Genomic DNA, 18879 nt, shown 5'->3' on the forward strand with positions numbered 1-18879 from the left:
ATATCTTAACATCTGAAAACATCTAGAAAATAACTAATTTATCTGAACTGGCACTAAATGCTAGCAGATGTTTGAACTTTGCACATAATATTTTTAAGTATAGCACTTACTAAATTATTAGTAACAGGTGACAGCTTGCTAACTAATCACAAAAACTTAACTGTAGGGTGCATAAAATCACAGTACATTACAGTGAAAGGAGGGTAATGTAGATGCATGATATGTGGATGTTAAATACATACTTTTGGAGAATGCCCCTGTAATAAAGTACAAGAGACTTCGCTTGGTGATGTATTTAAAAAACAAACAAACCATTTTTATAGCTTTTGAGAACATGGTTTCACAGTGGGGGGGCAGTTGATCAACAAATGGATGCACTCAAAAATGGCAGTGTTTCATTAGTAACAAAAATCATAGCAGTAACATAGTAGCAAGCCAGATGCCAACCACATTTATCAGGGCCTGTTTTGTTAGGCTTTAGAAAGGGTGTGAAGAAGTTATAGTTGTATATTTCTTATTAGAGAAGTTGTCCATGCTGGACCACATCTACGTAGATAAAATCATTAAGCCAGTTGTCAGTGCCTTCAAGCATATGGTGCTACTCAGTGTGCCACTTAAACTAAAAGCAGTCTAGCCCTGTCTGTGGGATGCTTCAGAGGTGGCTGGTTTTTACCGAGGAGTAACAAGAACCATCTGGCCTGTTCCTAAATCAAGTAGTCTGCTCATTGCTACAGTGCTTCTGCTTTGGGAGGCAGTCCATTTGCAGCAAAGGGCACCACTTCCAGGTACTGTAAAGGCTACATGCATGCCAGATTATCTTTTTTTGTGTAGGGTCTGTTGTGGCTGCACCTGTGCTGCCTTACTTCCTATAAGAGAGGAAATGAAGTGTTGAGTGGCCATATTATGTGTTATCTTCCTTTTTACCATCTGTGGCTGTGAAACGTTACTGTGTTCTTCATCTGCCAGAATCTAGTTAGCATGTTAAATTTCTTCCAGGGTTTTGAAGACACCAAGCCCTTAATAGAGATATAGGACCTGCTTCCTGTATGTAATTCAGAATGATGGAAGCTAAATTGCCAGGTTTCTAAGATCTGCTCATCTTTCAGTGCAGTCATGTCTCAGTGACAGGCATGTCCACAGCTTTCTTTGCCTGGGAGGAGACCAAGTCCTAGTATTCTGTTCTTCTATCTTGAAGTCCTTCAGGTGGTCTCAGGAAGCTAAGAAGCCAGTCCCTTTGAACCTATCTGTCTAGGTAGGGCCTGGATGACTGCTGCTGCAGTTGTAGAAAGTATTTCATAGCAACCCAGTTTAACGTACAAAGCGAAATGGAAGAGAGATTCCGTATGTACAATTCAACATCAGCCTTCAATAATAGTCCCTGCTATCTACTTTCTTATAAAATGATCTTAACTTTAGTTTGGTTTAGAGGGACCTGGCTGCTAATAGTCAAGAGCAAAATCCAGTAACTAGTTCTTTGACATGAGTTATCTACAAGCATCCTACAACATGTCCTCTGTCCATGTGAATAGTAGCCCTTCTTCCAGCAGATTCTTATCAACAAAAGAACAGAGTACAGGTTGCAGCCTCCTACCCATTGTAACCTCTGCTGCTACAGGACTTGAGAAGATTGGCTGGATGCTGGCATGTCCCCAGTGGCCACCGCTGTTAGAGATTCTGATCTTTGGCACGTAGGTTGCTTTTGTAGCAAGAGATGAATCTGTAAGCGTTGGTTGCTATAGAGTAAGAAGTATTTCTTTAGTGTTAGGTTTACCTGAATAATGTGGGATTCTGATTTTCTCTGTTTAAAAATCAAAAATTCGCTGATTAAAACACCCAAAATCCATATTTTCCCACAATTAAAATGAAACCCTACCATATATAGGTATCAGTTGAACACAATATTTTATTGATATATTTACCTTTTTAAAGCAATTTGGAAGCCTCCAGTGCCTCAATAGTTAAAATAAATTTTAAATACCTATATATTTTGACATTTGATTTTGGTTTTATCAAAGAAAATCAGAGCTCCCCCTGCCCTTTCACTCATCAGGACATGGGTCCAGCTGTAGCTCTCTTCCCCTGCTGCTTTGTAGCACTGAGCAGCCCTGATTTTGCTGGTGCCTCTCACTTCCAAGACACCTCTTGCTCCCACCTCCACTCTCAGTCCTGCTGGTGCCCCTCACTCCCAATCTGCAGCCCCCTGAGTCCAGCAGCTCACCTTGCTCTCAAACCATAGCCCACCCCCCCGTAAGCATGCCTGTGCCCCTTACTCCTGGCCCAGTTTCCCATGCCTGCCAGTGCCCCTTACTCCTGACCCACAGCCCCCCTCCCTCCTCACAGGTGCCCCTCATTCTTGGCCTGTAGCCCCCAGACCCCAGCCAGTGTCTAAGGAAGGGCATGGGTGCGTAGGGCAGGGGGAGCGCCCTCACCATAGGCTTTGCTTCGGTGGGGTGGCATGGCGGGCATATCTCTCTCTGGGAATGGGGCTGCAGCCTGGCCAGACTGGCATGGGCAGGAGCCACCTCCATGGCCCAGCAGGCAGGACCCAGCATGGGAGGTCACAGTGGGGCAGGGAGACTCAGTGTTACTACCACCAGGACCTCTGTGTCAGCTGTCACCCCCCCCCCCGGTCCTTGTCTAATAGGCAGGTGGTACTGACAGCATCAGTGTGTCTCGCCACCCTGCTTTGTCCTCTTGTACTGGGTCCCACCTGCTGGGCCATGGAGGAGGCTCCTGTCTATGTTGGTCTGGCTAGGCTGCAGCCCCATTCCCACTGTGGGCACACACATCTGGGGGGCAAATGCCCCCACATACCTTCCTGATTCCTTGCCTACACCCCTCCTGCACAACCCCTTCACACCTCCTCTATACTCCCCTATAGATTTACCTGTTGGGAGCTGCTCTGTACTGTGCTACCTGGCTGCCATGTGCATATGGGTGCAAACACACACATGTGGCACCCCCGTGCCTGATCACCCTTTTCCCACTCCTGCCAGCCCCAAGAAGCCCCTTGCAAGCTGGAACTCTTTCAGTCTACAAAGAGAAACCTATGGTTTCCCGTGTTTTCTTCCTTTAAAGGAGAAAATTAACTTTTTTTCTCCTCTGAAGGAGAAAATCCATGTTTTTCCACAGCAAATGGAAAACCCAGATCCCTGCTAACAATTCACTTGGTGTTATGATGAGATTGCAATAGACCAGAAGCAGCCTTCTTTTGAAGTCTTAATCGCATGTAAAAACATGTATTGCCTTATACCAGTGGTGGGCAGATAGATCTCTCTTCAAAATGCTGCAGTATGTGTTGAAATTAATTCTTTCACAGACAGATGTACCCAGGGAGCATTGTTCTCAACTGTTCAGTCTGGTTTAATCACTGCAGTGACCTCATTTTAGAAATACTTTCTGATCAAGTACAGACATTAAGTATTTTCCTGAAGTTGTAGTCAGATCAGATACTTAAATTGTTTTAACTATATTACAAAATAGCATTGGTCTCTCTAATTTAGTGTGCTGGATGTTTTTTATATTTGGCTTGATTTTTATCCTAAAGAGGTTGTCAGGCTGGGGGAGTCATTTCTGAAAAACACCAAAGTGTAAAATTTTCTAATGTAGAAAAATACTTAAATCCATGAAAGTAAAGCCCAAACAGTGCTGAGAAGTATTGAAAAGCAGTAGTTGCTTCTTTCAGTTTATATAGGATTTATCTTTGTTCAGCATTTCTGAACAAAATAATTACTGCCATGTCTGTCTTAGAGTTTTGGGGTTGATTTGTGGCTTTTGCATCCTATATGTTAAACTAATAAATCTTAAGCTCCCTTTGTGTAGCTTATTCCTGTTGTGAAATGTCAGAATCCTACTTTCCCAAAGAATTACTTTATTGCCTGTGGAAGAAATCTAACCTGCAATTTTCTGGTTCAGTGTTCCTTTAGAATTATTTTTAAATTTTGTTAGTGATTTAAGGCCTAAATAGTTGCTGCAAACAGGGATGTAGTAGTAGCATACCTTATTATTCTGAATATGTTAAAGTGCTCTTGATTGGGGTTTTTTTTATTTTGTTTCATTTAACCATATATTGCAGGGAATCTTGATCAAGCACAAAAATAAAGTTTGTATCTCATAAGGTGCTGTGAGGTTAATTCACTTAATTGATACAGATATGTAAGGTTGAAGCTCAGGTTTTCATATCTATAGCATGATGGGGCTTGTAGGAATCAGTTATAAAGAAAATATATTCCATTTGTCCATTCTGAGTTTTATAGCTGCCGTCAAGTCTTTTTTTTGCTTTTCCCTTTTTTTCCAAATGGCATAAGTATAAACCAGCATCATCTTCTGCATAAAAATAAACATTAATTTCTGTGGCAGTAAGAATTGGTGACCTTTTGTAACAGTGTTTGCAAGATTTGTTATCACAGCTGCTAGTGATTTAACTATAGACACAAGCATAGTTTAGCCAGATATAGATCTCCCACTTCTGTTTCAGTGTTGACTGTGTATATCAAGAAGCTTAAGTTTCCCAGTAAACATCCTATCACTGGCAATGGGGGTTACTCCATAACAGCCAACACTGAGGGTATTTTTACTGTGCTTACTCTGTGTATTTACATATCTGTATCTGTATTTAGATGGATAAATATATATGTAAACCAAATACATAGAGGATTCCAGTTAGAATCACCTCGTTCTCACAAAACATACTCGTGTTGTCATGGTTATATACCTGTAAAAGCTGTATATTTGTGTTTACATATAGCATAAATTAAAAACATGATTTGTTCTATTCTAAATTCATGTTTTTTTCTATTAGAAAAGTGGTCATTTTAATTTTTATACTGACCTATAGGTCTGTTAGGATGTTTCATAGCTCTACAGTCAGTTCTTGTCTCCTTTTTGATGGAAAATGTGATTCTGCCAGTTTGGAATCTTTAGTTTGGGGAAGATGTCAGTTTTCCCAAAAATATTTGGATCAGGTTCTATGAAACCCATTGGTTTAAAACAGTAGTTCTCAACCTTTTTTGGATTCAAGGCACCCATCCATAGCTTGTGAATAGAGTACTACCCCATTTTTTAAATGTATTTATTACAGGGCTTACCTCCTTGCAAAGGGGGCAGGCAGTGGGGATGGGGAAGCAGCTAGGCTTTACATGTGTTCCCTTTACGTATTTATTTCCTCATACCTGAAGCCAGAGCCTGCCTTTATCTGCTTATCTCATCACAACTCACTTATTTCCTTTCACTCCCTGCTTCAAAGGATTTTGTGGCACCCCAGTGTGCCTTGGCTCCCCAGTTGAGAATTACTAGTTTAAACGATACCAGATCACTTCATTTTATTTCAGTTTAGGCTTTGAACTGCATCTGCCTGAGCTGCCATAGTGACTTTGAACTGCATCTGCCTGAGCTGCCGTAGTGACTTGGAGGTATCTTTCCAGTGTCTTATGCCCCTATTCACTACTGTAGGTTGGACCCTCTGATTACATCTCCCAGAATGCAGAGCAGTCTACCATCTGGCTGAACCTGGAGGATATATTATAGAAAACATAGTTCAGTCAGGAAATCTAACCTAAAGGAAAAGTAAGAGCACCGAATCTTTGAACTACAATTCCAGTGAAGCAGTTCAAGAGGACACAAAGTTGCTTTAACTCAAAAATGAGTTTTGCTTGGTTCTGGAATGTCACTGTTCCATTTAAATTAAAATGTTTCCACTTTCTTAAATGGAAGTTTTGATAACAATTTGCTGTATGAGAAATACTGACAATTTGACTGTTTTGTTTTTTTTAAACTAGCTCAGAACAAATGAAAACTTTCCACATAATAGACATTCTGATTTTCAGTTAGCTCTAATAATATTTTTTAGATTTTAAGAACTGTTTCTACATATGCTTGTGCAGTACCTAACATAGTGGAGCAACAACCCCAGTTGGGGATAGTAGGGTAACATGGACATAAAGTAATTTAGATGTAGCAAGTAAAACATCAACACAGGAATGAGATTAGAGAGGTCAGAAATCAGGTGAAAACAAAGGATGAATGTCTTGGGACAGATTTTTATCTGTCATCTTGGTTTCTTTTGAAATATTGTTCTGTCTTGGGGAAGAAAGTGGTGATGAGGTACCTGATCGGAAGTTATTGAGGTCAGATAAAAGCAAAGGAACTGAGTTTTGAGAAGTGTGTGTAATATTTCAGCATCGTAAAAGCAGCCTGAAGGTGTGAAATTGCTTGCCATATAGGTGGTAAGAAGCTGTCCAAGGCAAAGGGCAGCATGTTTTAGAACTGTTGAATAGAAAAACAAATGTAATAACAGTCCTGATGTGGGAAGGAGGAGACTCTCTCACTGTTTAACATACCACAGGTTGCAGGCTTAAGTGGTGAAATTTGATTTAGCTTGCATAGAATGGAGACAAAGCTGTTCCTTTCCATTAGGAAAAAAAATAATTCCCTGTTTATGCTACAGATAAATAAAAATTACATCCACAAATATTTTAGATTGGAAAACAAGCAAGTATGTTATGTTGCATAAAATAATTAAGGAAAACCCAAGCTAGGGTGGAGTTACCACACCAAACTACCATTTCTTGTCTGACTTGTTACTAGAGGACTGGTGAGTGGGGATGTGGGGAGATGCCAGGACACCTGGGTTCTGTCCCTGCTATGGGTAGGGCATGGTGGGGAAGGGCACTGGGAGCAGTGTATCCTAGAATGTGTGAAAGGCTGCAAATTGCTAATTTTATTTCTGTGGAACAGACCAAAGTTATCCATACGCAAGTGGTGTAACTTTAAGATGCTCAGAAGGCACTTAACACAAGTTAGTGAGCTTTAATGTGCAGATGCTCACATTTTAAGTGCCTTTAGTACAGCCTTAAGCTTAATGTTTAACTCATAGTTAGTATATATTCTAACGAGGCCCTCTAGTGAGATTACATTTAAGAACATGTCAGCGTTTGTGTAGCTATTTTCTTTGTAGGTTTATAAACTGGTATAGTTTTAACCCAAATTTAAAAATGTCACTAAAGCTCTTATATCAGAAAATTATTTTAAAATAGATTGTTAACATTTCTTTTATGAAATGCAGGTATATTTAAATGATATATTTGTTAAAATATGAAACATTTTAAGGGTTCCAGGACTTACAGATTTAAATATTTATTTTTAGTATCAGATCTTCATTTTAAAGATTTATTGCACCTTTTGGAAGGAATTTTAAAATTCCTTTAATGTAACTTTTTAAACATATAATTTATTTCCCCGTATCAAATAGCGTTACTATTTCAGTTTCATACAATCAAATCCTTTTAACTAGGATACCTTTTTGAGTAGTCTTTCATCACAGTTAATGGAAGAAGTCGTTAATAGTAAGACTGCCAAGTCCACAAACTACCTGCAGCAAGGAGACATTGCCTTACAGTGGTTAAGGATAGGATTTTTTCTACCACTTCAGTACCCTTTGCTTTGATAACTATACAATATCCATGAAATGCCAGGACTAGATGAGTGGAAAAGAAAATGGGGAAACTGTATGCAGCACATGTAAGTCACAGAAAAGGTGGAGAAGGCAGGAAATTGGAGAGACCCAGATCTAGTTGAATCACAGAGTCATAGAAGATGGGGTTTTTTTAAAAAAAAGTGAGGAATCATTAGATGTAAACTTATTTAGTAGCTCAGGTTACTTTCCCAGGACATACCTCATTTATATCAAGGGTGCTGTAGTATAGAATTAACACACAGGAGGGAATTGTAGGTGATCACTTCAATATTAACATCAGTTCTGTCTCCTTACTGTTCTCCTCCTACTCTGTTCTCCCAAGCTTTCTCATAGTGTACAGTTAATTTTGCAGAAATGTTTTATATAATAAAACTAATTAAGAGAACCAATGCCAGATCTTTCCAAGAGCTTACTTGGAAAACGACATAAAAACCCACCCGTGTGATCTGCCACCAGAACCTATGATATTTAAGAATTTCCCTATTTTAATAATATTTTGGGTTTTCATGGCATGCATCAAGTTTTATCATAAGTAATGGGAAATTAAATAGTGCAAAGCGCTTCCATGTGGGAAAGACTGGCAGTGAGCCAGTCTCTATAGATCTGTTCATTCAGAACCTAATTTAAGCGGCAATGGTCATAACTTACTAGTGAGTGTAATGTCAAAACAGTAAAGTTGCTAGCTGTAACTTAAAAATTAGAGAGAGGTAGTTAACCATGTTAGTTTGAAGAGCACTGTGCAGCCCAGCAGCTGCACGCAGCTGGCACCAGCCGCTCCCTGGGCTGCTGCAGCAGGGGTTGAGGTGAGTGGGACCCCGGCCCCATGGCCCTTGTTCTCCCCAGACTCACTGGCTTGGGGGAGGAGGGGCACCTATGCCCATCACATAAGAGCAAATTTATCTTGCATATAACAAATTAGGGGTCTAAAAATGCTCATTGCATAAGAGTGGATTAGTATATACAGAACCCACATAAATCAAAGGAAACCTGTAGCTATATCTTGAAAAGAAGTGTTTAAACTTTGTAGATTACCCTCTGGATTTTTAACTGTATTTTCTCACCACCATTAAATTCAATGTTGTCCTATTTAAAGTCTCTTAACTCTCGGACTAATTGTAGTTTGCCACTGCTTAGTTCTTTAGCGACTAAGCTGTAGTATGCCTTTAACTATTGTTGAGGAAGTACACTTCCTCCATGTCTCATTGTGTATATTTGATTAATCTCTGTTTGAATATCAGAGGGTGTGTCTACATTGTTCATTAATGCACCGTAATTATGGTGCATTAAGTTAAGCACCTGTAATTGCAGGTACTGTCTTAATGCGCTGTACTTGGTGCTACTGCACACTAGTGCCAGCACATGCTTTTTTTGGTGACAGTTATGCACAGTAGACTAATTCTACTGTCCGTTATCACATTAACACAGGTTTTGCCCACCATGTTAATGCACAGTAGAACTAGCATACTGCACTAAAAGCATCCCATGTAGACCCAGTGACCCTTATTTTTCCTCTTCTGCATGCTCGTCTATATGCTGATTCCTCTGTGAGTTCAGGTGTGGCCCAAGCTTTCCACTGCATAGGGTTTTCTTTCTTTTCTTTTTTTTAACCACTAGCAGTGTTTGAGTAGTTCATATATAGCCTGCCTAGCCTTGTGCTCTACGCAGAGGATGTAAAGGTTAGGGCATGAAATCAACTGTTGGCCTGACTTTTTCCGAGTTTCCTAGTTTTGAGATTTGTCCCCCTGCGACAGGGCTATGTCTGTCCTGGACAGTATGTTAAGTGGCATTATTGTTTAGGGGAAGTCTTGTATCTTTGAGAAATGTACCCTTTTAAAATATTTCATTCACTTCCTGGTCTTGGAAGGACTACAGAGCCAAATGCCTGAGTAAATCTTGGGGGCTGGCCTCAGTCTCTGGATTGCAAGATTTGGCTGTGTGGAAAGCCTTCAAAGTATGTGGAAATCTTTTTTGATGAGACTATTCCTATCGTTGACACCAAAGAAAGTTTTGGCTCCAAGATGGTATCTGCCCAAAAGAGTCCTTGAAATGTTACCTATAAGTGCCATTTAAGATGTCTGTACATTTTCCTTACCTTTTTTTCTCTGAGTTCTTAATACTCTGGTACAGGAAACAAGAACTCTCTTTACACTTGTGCCATAGAGCAGAGAGAGAGGCAGAGCAGATGTGTGCTATATCTGGGCTGCTGGGGGCGGGCAGGCTCAACTGCTTGAATTGTCTGTTCCTTGAAGTGCACAAGGATAGCACTTCCCAAACTCTAGTTACTAGAAAGTAAATGCTTCTTTTCCAAATCCACATCCTCTGTCCCTGTCTTCTGAGATGAGGAGGCAGAATTTCTTTGGAGTGTAACTGATTTATTGAAATTGCACCAATCTTGTATCTGTAGGGTTTTAGAATCTGCCACTTGCACTCTGGGAGGAGGAAATAGAAAGAGTGGCAGTCTATCCAGGTTTTCTGGAGCAAAGGATCCTAAAATAAATCACATATTCACTTCTTAGATGTGTAATAAATATTGTGGACATTTCCCACATTGTATATTTTAACATGAAAGCATATGACCAGGAAGTCAAAATAGGGTTTAACTCAGAATTTGAGAGAGGCTTAAATTTGTTCAGACTAATGTAACAGGAAAAAAGTACAATTGTGTTTGCTTCACAGTCTCTATCTCCCCCTTTTCCTCCTCCACCTAGTATTTTTATTTTTTAGTGTTTGACTTTATTTTTCAATAAATCCTTTTTTCTTTTTGCATTTTCTTTTTCCCCTTTTCCTAGCATTTATTTCTTCACATTTTTCTTTTATTTATATTTCTTTACCTTTCTGTCTCTTGTTTGCTATTATATAGTTCCCAGACAGTCCACTGAATGAAAATGACAAATTATTATTGTCAATTTGGACTTTTATGTTCATATTTATAATACAGCAGAGATGAGAATGCTATTATGTGGTACCAATCATCTTTTGAAGTCTGATTATAGCTTCCTTGAGTTTTTATTACAGCAGTAAATCAGAACATGAAGTTTAAAATTATTGTTAAATATTGTTTTGAGATTTAAAAAAAACTAGGACCCTTTCTCTATGTGGTAAGTGCCTCTAAAATAACACTGGGTAGTATTAACACTACAAGAGAATTGGTGTTCAGTTTGTGAGTACTTAAAATACGTTTAAATTCATGTCTGACATGCTAGCATCTAATAAAAGAAGTACACAGGAGAACAAGACACTGTTTTGAAAATACATCTTTAATTCTCCATGTAATGCTCCATTATTCTTTCCCCCTTGCTCCATTTTTCTTTTTTTACTTTTATACCTATTGTTCCTTGGCATCAAATTGTAGTAGTTATTTTTTAAAAATGGTTTCCTTTATTATACAACTTATTTGACTGCCCCCAAAAGAGTGAAATGTGTTAGCAGTAAGTCTACTTCAGTTTTAGCTTCACGTGTCAGTCATTCACAATAGAAATTAATATCCATCTTGCAATAGTTTAGAACTTTTTGGTCTTAATATAACCATTTTTTTTGTGGATTCATTTTTGTTAAATATGTTTCCTGTCATATTTGCAGGTGCTGCTGTTTTTTCAAGAGAAGGAAAAGGAAAACTATTCAACGCCACAAATGACTCTGGAAGCAGGCAGAACATGGGGAATTACTTACTTGTTCATCTGCTGTCTTGTGATTAAACAGAATCGCCTCTGTAGTGACCACATGTTTTTCAAGGACTCCCTCTTAAAAATGTCATGCCTCCATGCTTTGGTTTGGTTGTCCTACGTTCATATTTTCTTTAATTCATCTCTTCTGGAAGCTTTAAAGTTTTGTCAAACACAAGTGCTTCTTTGACCATCAATAAATGGACCAATGAAATGGTACAAATGAACACTGCTCTATTTTCAGCAAAACTAAACTTCAAAAGCATTTTTCCTGTGCTAGAAGGCATTAGCAGTGTCTTAAGTGAAGACTAGATGTCTCTTAAATCTGGTATTTAATGAATTCTGTAACAGCATGTTGAAAGAATCTTTTATTCAAGTGGATGATACAGAAGAAAAATATAGTTGCCCAAGCATTTAAAAATAATAAAAAGTCTTATCTTAAGATATTTTATTTTGTCTGTGACATCTGCATTGTTTTGTTTTGGGGTTTTTTATTCAGTATTACTGATGGTACTGCAGTCACAAAATGTATTGTATTAGTATTAAATCCTCTCCATGATATGATAGTATATTTACTGCACAGAGATATGGAAGAAGAAGCTAGATGGATTCAACTGATAACACTGGTCTAAATTATTATAATATCACCAGTAGACTCTGGGTCTGAAAATCTGTTTTTGTTGTGCCTCTAATGGAGTTGCAGTATAGTGGAAATGGCAACAGTGCTTGTACAAAAATACAAATGTTTGTATGATGTAAGCTGTGCTTCTGGTTTTATTAGACGGTACCGTCTAAAGGCAAAAGATACTGACTTATAAAATACACTAAAAACTAAACGTGAATTTGGTTAAAGTGGGATAGGAATTAAAGCCTAGGGTTCCCATTAAGTTGGCTGCTGAATAACAACAACATCCTCTAAACTGAAAATTGGGATGTGCCATGTAATGGTGAAAGATCTGATTCGTAGAATATTTTACTCTTTGATTTTAAAATCAAACAATGGAAGGGGATCAGACTTGTACTGTCTTCTCTGCATACTAGCCTGTAGTATGCAAAACTGCTGTGGATTTATGGAACTTTCTTACCTTTCAGTATAATATTGCAACTGTTGTAAGATATTATGGAAAGGATGGGTCAAGTACTTCCCCTCCTTCCCCCACCCCCACCACAATCTTTTTGAAGTGCCTGCAATCTGAACAAACCAGCTGTTCTATAGAAAAGGCAGCCCATTCCATTTTTTTTCCAAGTCTGCTTCATTTAAAGCCACAATGACAGAGGTGTGCTTTTGTCATATTTAGCTGCCAGTAGCTTGGAGAGATGGAATAAAAGGAAGGAAGTGACAAGACAGATTTGTTGACCAAACCTCAGATTAATTATCATAGTTTTTTAAATCCTCCTAACTTTTAGTAATTAATTAATTACAAGTAATTAAACTTGTAGTAATTTTTTTTCTATCAAGACATGCCTCTTGGCAAAGTTATTTATTTTTAATCTGTTTTATAGTAGCATTCAAAATGTGTATTAAAATAGATAAATGCACACGTTTGAGTTCATTATTGCATTTACAGGGATTTTAATTGTATTTTGTAATTTATTTTTTCTTAACAGGCAAAAGTGCAGTGTATTATTTTGATGGATTATGTGCTCGTATGAACACACACGTGTACTCTGTTCTTTGTTTTGTCACTGTTGCTGTTAATGATTTTGTTAAATTTTTGTTTTTAAAACCTGAACTCGGCCTACAAAAACACATACTGTAATTTGGTCAAGAGTTTCTACTCTACCTGTTTGTATTAATGACTGTCTTAATCTCAGAGTTATATATTTTTTTTATTTTGATTGGAGCTGAAAAAGTAGAAGGTTAACTTGACCATTCTAATGTGAAATCCATTCTTTGCATTATTTGACCAAATTAGTTGCTCCATAATGTTTGTATATACGTGCAGTATCTGTATTTCTTATGCACCTGTTTACGATAATTATCAAGGGGTTTTGGCCTGTACAGTGTTTATATGATCTGAACTCGTTACACATAACAAGGTGTGTATATTAATCCAATTATGGACTTAAATATTTTAAAAGTTATAAAATCTCTTTATTTGCTGCAAAGACCAGTATGTAGACATTTGCTTTCTTGCAGTATTTTTAAGTGCTCCATTTTGATGCTGAGGAGGATTTTCTTCTGACAACATAACTGGTCAATAAAAAGTAATGCAGGTATGTTCAGGTTAAGCCAACAAAGATTTATTTTTTCCCTGTCTAAACTAATGAAGTCAACATTGCCTGAATGTCAGAATAATGAAATACATCCCTGTTTAAAAGTGTGTAACTGAAGAAGAAAAAAAAATAAAAGTAGTTTTTTTAATTTGCCTTTTTTCCCCTTTCCTAAAGTTTTGGATGAAAAAGTAGAAGCCAGTAGTTTGAGAACTGCCAGGCAGTTTACTTAGATTGCCAGACACTGTTCTTAAGGAAGAGTCACTGAAAAAGACAGATTACTTTTGCTTTTACTGTACATCTGCATGGCAAAATAAAGGTGCGATTTGTAGCCTGTGGTAGCAGGCTATAGTAGAAACAGTGAGCATGATGGCATTGAAGAACACAGAAGAACAAGATAGCCCCCAAAGTATGGTCCCAGAGCTCCTGGAGGTCTTGTACTTTGACTGCTAGCAAGAACTAAACTCCTGGCTCCTGCCAATATTCTTTATGCTGATTATGCTAGTCCAGGTACTCCAAGCTCGAGCCACTTTCATTTTACAGTGCAGATGCTGGCAAAATATCAAAGGTGTATATAAGCCTAATTAGAATTCATTCAATGAATATAGTACTTGCTCTTTGGATTATACTGTTCCTGTTTGCAGTAGGACATTTGCTACATGTCCATTTAAGAGCAGTATTATAGAGTCAGTAGCAAAGTGTCTGGTAAAGAACGCCAAACACTTTCCTGCATAGAATTGTTTTATTTGTAACTTTGCCAGACTTCAGCTGTTTGGGCTGAGTTTTTCTATGGTGGGTGTCTGGGTTGGGCAGGCTTTTTTGGGGGGTGGGGGGCATTGTTTGTTTTAAGTATTTCAGCTTAGTGTTCAGTTTTTAGAATGAGGTATGTTGGTTTGCCCACATTAAGCAACAACCAGTCTTGCAACCACTTCTTTGGAAAGCTTTAATGCTCAATTTTTCTGAGCAGGGTCCTGAAAGTTAGTATGTGGGTCATCCTTTGGCAGGGGCATAAGTCTTAAAAATCAGCCCAGATTAAGCCATGTTACAGGGCTCTGAATTTCATTATTTATACATACACAAAGTAGGTTGCTGGCAGCATTGTTTTCTGATGTTTCCATTTGCAGCAAGCAGTATTCAGTTCTATAGAACAGTTGAGCAAAAAAGTATTTTTGCTGCTGATTACTGTTTCGGGCTGGGCACTGGGGGAAAAAAAAAGGAAGGAGACACTTTCTATGTTTGAATGCTCCTGCTTTTGAATCCAGGCATTGAGGAAGAGGAAGGGAGAGGGTTTAGGTAAGTGGTTAAGAGGACTAGTCTAAGATATAGGAGACCTGTTTAATTCTGTCTGCTCTACCACAGATTTCCTGGTAACCTTGGGCAAGTTACTTAGCATCTTCATTCCTAAATTCTTGATCTGTAAAATGAGGGTAGGATTGCAAGGATAGGGCATGTGTAGAAGAAAAGCAGGCCCTAAATTGAAGCAGTGGATTTTTAAAAACACCGCTTCAGTTTAGGGCTGATTTAAACTCCCGTGTCATGCATACACCCACTGACTTAACTGCCTCTCTGGTGGCAGGGAGGGGAGGGCAAGCTGCTGGCAGACGGAGCAGTCCCTGGTCTGGGGGTGGGGAGCTGGTGCTTCCCACGGCGGTAGGCCCACCACAAGTGACACCCATCCACAGGCACCCAGCTCGGGTGATCCCAAGGGGGACCACAGCCACAGAGGGAAGCACCAGGCCCCCGTAGGGCAGCTCAGGTAGGCAGGCTTGGGGGGAGTGGAAATCAGGCTTGCAGCTTTTCTTGGGCAGAGTCAGTCTTCCTGGGCTGCTGCCAGACTGCCTGCAGGACTTTCTGTAGAGCTGCATGGAGCCCGGTGCTTCACAGCTGTAGGCACAGCAAACTAAAACTCCTTGGAGTTCTAGTTTGCTGCATCCCAAGTCATTTTAGACACATTACACCACCGAATTTCCTACAGCGGCTGGAATTAATGCATGATACACCACTGAGGCGTGCAAAAACCGACACAATTAAAGTGGTGCAAAAAGCATTTAGCCCTCTTTAAAGTGTCATGCACGCACGCCCCTAGTTTCATCTACACACGGCCATACAATGAATTGCAAGGATTAACATAAGGGTTGTGAGATTTGCACATAATACAGTTATGGGTGACCCAAGTTACTGAGGGAAAGGCAAAACAGAATGGTCTGTAACCACTGAAATGCACTCCAGAACCTGGAGCTGAACAAGACTCCCAAATCCTAGTATTTCTCTGCCATTTAGCAAATAAACTATAAATCTGCAGGCAAATCTTTTTTTTTTTTTCCTTCCAGTTATTTGTTCCAAATTGCGTCCCATCAGCTAACTAGTTTAGGTGGTAATATTACAGCAGAAATTTCTAAAGATTTAATCCTGGTGGCAGACTGATACAGGGATCAATATGGTTCCATCTGACAGAATTTCAATTTGCTTTTAAACTCGGGAAGTTTCATAGAAAGAACTATGTTAAACTATAAGGTTACAAGGTCAGGTATTCCAAGCTTAAGAAATGTCAGAATTAAGGTTTCATTTACAATTGAGTAAAAGTATTATGCTAGTCATTAGTTCTGTCTCCTTTTTTTTTTTTTTTACTCAGGACTCTTGCTGACTTCAGTGAACAGGATTAATGAACCAATATTCGGCATTTTTCTCCTCATTTAACATGTAGCCCATGTGTTTGGTTTTTTTTATTGTAAATGATTCAGACCCTGCTCTGACTATGTAACTTCCAATGTCTCATGTTTTATTATGCCTAGTGCCGCAATTTCTGAACGCTCCAAACTTACTGGTGTTTTGTTTTCACAACACCATAATGAGATGGTGTTACTAAACCCAACTTGTATAAAGGGAGTTGAATTACAGAGGGGTTTATGTCAAGTCTCCACTAACTTCTTCTGATGTTTAATTTGATGCACCTTGAAGAGAATTCAGCATTTTGTGTCTATATAGTTCCCAGTAGGCCTGTGCGAAGCAGCAAGTATTTGCTTCATATTTCGCCAATCCAGACGGACAGTGATTCGATTTGGTGATTCGAATTACTGTCCCAATTCAATATGGAAATTTGGCCATAGACTATAATGGGGAATCAGTAAAATAATTATAACTTATTTTTTTGCAGATTCAGATCAAAACAGCAGGGATGGTGGTTTTTTTGAAGGCATGATGCCTGCCAAGTTTCAAGGGGAGAGGTGCAGGGGTGTCTGTGAAAATGCACTTCAAACTGTTGAAAGCAAAACTCATATCACTGTGTGTGTGGGGGTGGGGGGGAGATCACAGTCACTGGCCAGCTACAGAAGTCAGTACCACAGCAGTCTTTCCTCCCCTCTCAGCCTTTTTCACAGATGGAAAATCACCTCATCCCCTTCCCTCAGTTTCTGTTTGCTGCAAGCCTTCCAAATCTCCAAATCGATTCAGAGGCTTCTGATTTGATTCGGACCTTTTAACAGGTTTCCCAATTCAATTTGGATTCACAGATTCTACCGCCGAGTCGGGCTGAATCTCCTCTGAATTGAATTGGCTACCAAAGCTTTGCACAGCCCTAGTTCCCAGTGGCTTCAGTTGCTTAGTGTTGTGTGTGTAACCTTAGGATCTCAAGATGGGTATTCAGAAAATGAGGTTACTGTCCTGTGGCATGATGAGGGCAAAAACTGTAGTAGCACCTCCATTCATCAAAGTCCTGTTTACCTGGTCCTGGGGCTTCTCCTGTCTGGCCACACCTCTGATGTTATGTTTTGGAGGAATAAGTGTTGGGAGACTCCAGGACCCTTGGAGAACCTTTTTGCCTAGTGCCTAGTCTCTGTCCTCTTTTGGGCTCCATCTCTGCCCTGCTCTGGGCTCTGGTTATGCTCTGCTCTGGACAACTGTGGGACCTCCTCCTCTTCCCCTCTAGTCCCAACCAACCCACTGGTTATAGAACAGAACAGAGCAGCAGGCTCACCTTAACACGCCCTGTACTGGGGAAGCTAATGCTAAAACAAAAAAGTAGTGCATGGTCACTTAAACAGAGGCAACCCCACCACTTAAACAGAGGCAGCCCCACTTGAGCAGGTGCATGAACAGAGAAAGCGAGCTGTCATGTTAACACAAGCAAAATATTTCTTGCTTGGAGTGAATGAATCTCCCTTGGACACTACCCAACCCAGTTCTCTTACCCTGCTCCCAAGGGTTGTCTTTATTGCCTGAGTTCCCTGGCAGTTACTCTCTCTCTAAGGGGTTTGGCTCCTGGCAAAGCTTCTTCCAGTTACTGTTCTTTTCAAAGCACTCTCCTCCCTGGTGGCCCCTTACACTCCTGTGCATGCCCTTACCCTAGCCCCTTTGATTATCACCTGCATCTGGTGACTCATCAGCCCCCGAGATGTTAGTCTTTCCTGTTTGGAGTTGACCTGCTACCGCTCCATCCCAAGACTGCCTGATCTTGGGCTTGCAGTTCTTGTCTTGGCTGCTTGGTTATTCCTATAGCAGTTGCTCTAATGAGTCTTCTCCCTCATGGCCTTGTGTAAAAAAGCAATGCACAGAGAAGATCCAGAGGTAGAATTCATTTCTTCAGGGACGTGTTTTACCATCTTAGATAAATTGCTACCTTAAATCAGTTGTTGGAGCTCTTCTCAAACAGCCAAAAACCAGAGACCCTCTAAAAAACAAACAAAAAAAACCCCCATAAAGATTAATAACTCTACTAAAACACCATTTTTACTGAAGGACAGCAGCACCTTTCCCCAAGGAATCAAGAATCTGTTGAATCATTGACCCCAAACATTGACACTGTCCCATTCTGATAAGAGTCAATTCAAGATGTGAATCTGATCCATGCCCTTCCTGGCCTGTGGAAGGGAGTCATGAGCAGCTTTTACCAATAGTCCACAATGGCTCAGGAAAGGAACTTTCTACACTCCTGCCCATATCCTCACATTGGGTGTTCATACATCTCTTGCACTTCATTAGAGACTTCTGGCTATAGCACTACCTGTAGGGGGTGCTGTACTGAGTGAATAAGAGGCACACGTACTTTCTTTTCCTCTCAAATGCCTTGATTACAGATGTCAGATCATGTCATGTACTTTGATCTATAAACCTTGAGTCTTTCTATTTTAAACATCTCAATTTATTACTGGTAATACTAATTTCATTATTTGTATTGCTATTTAACTCCCTTATTTAAAAAAAAAATGAGTTTGTTCTGTTGTAATTGGGCACTTTTAGCCCCCTTCCCATTTCCCAGGCAGTGTTGCCATTTTGGGGATCATTTTTCTATTGGTGGCACCTGTGTCTTCTCGCCTCAGTAAAGAAATTAGGCATCTTTTTTATTATATATATTTTAAGTGTCCTTATAGTGAATTTTTCCATGTTCACATGGGTTTAAGCTGTGCCTATCTTTCAGTGGTGCTACATTTGTATGAGATGAGCATACCAGGCATCTTGTAAGGGAATTTATAATTTCTAAGAAATATTCCATGTGGGTCCTTTTACATCGAAGATGTACAAAGACCATAAAAC

The 18879-nt window shown here is 39.5% G+C and overlaps 1 protein-coding gene across 1 annotated transcript in view; it reads left to right on the forward strand.

Moving 5' to 3' along the window:
* CSNK1G3 (casein kinase 1 gamma 3) overlaps positions 1-13501 on the forward strand; it is a 148825-nt gene extending 135324 nt beyond the window's left edge. Inside the window, 5 exon segments of the mRNA XM_090038465.1 lie at positions 11054-11110; positions 11113-11165; positions 11167-11270; positions 11273-11364; positions 11367-13501. Of these exon segments, the coding sequence (XP_089894591.1) occupies positions 11054-11110; positions 11113-11165; positions 11167-11270; positions 11273-11364; positions 11367-11426 (366 nt within the window). The 3' untranslated portion in view covers positions 11427-13501.
* Positions 13502-18879: the final 5378 nt, after the last annotated feature.

This window comes from Crocodylus siamensis, chromosome 3, assembly GCF_052110815.1.
Source record: "Crocodylus siamensis isolate JL-2025a chromosome 3, ASM5211081v1, whole genome shotgun sequence".
In the NCBI taxonomy this organism is placed as follows: domain Eukaryota; kingdom Metazoa; phylum Chordata; order Crocodylia; family Crocodylidae; genus Crocodylus; species Crocodylus siamensis.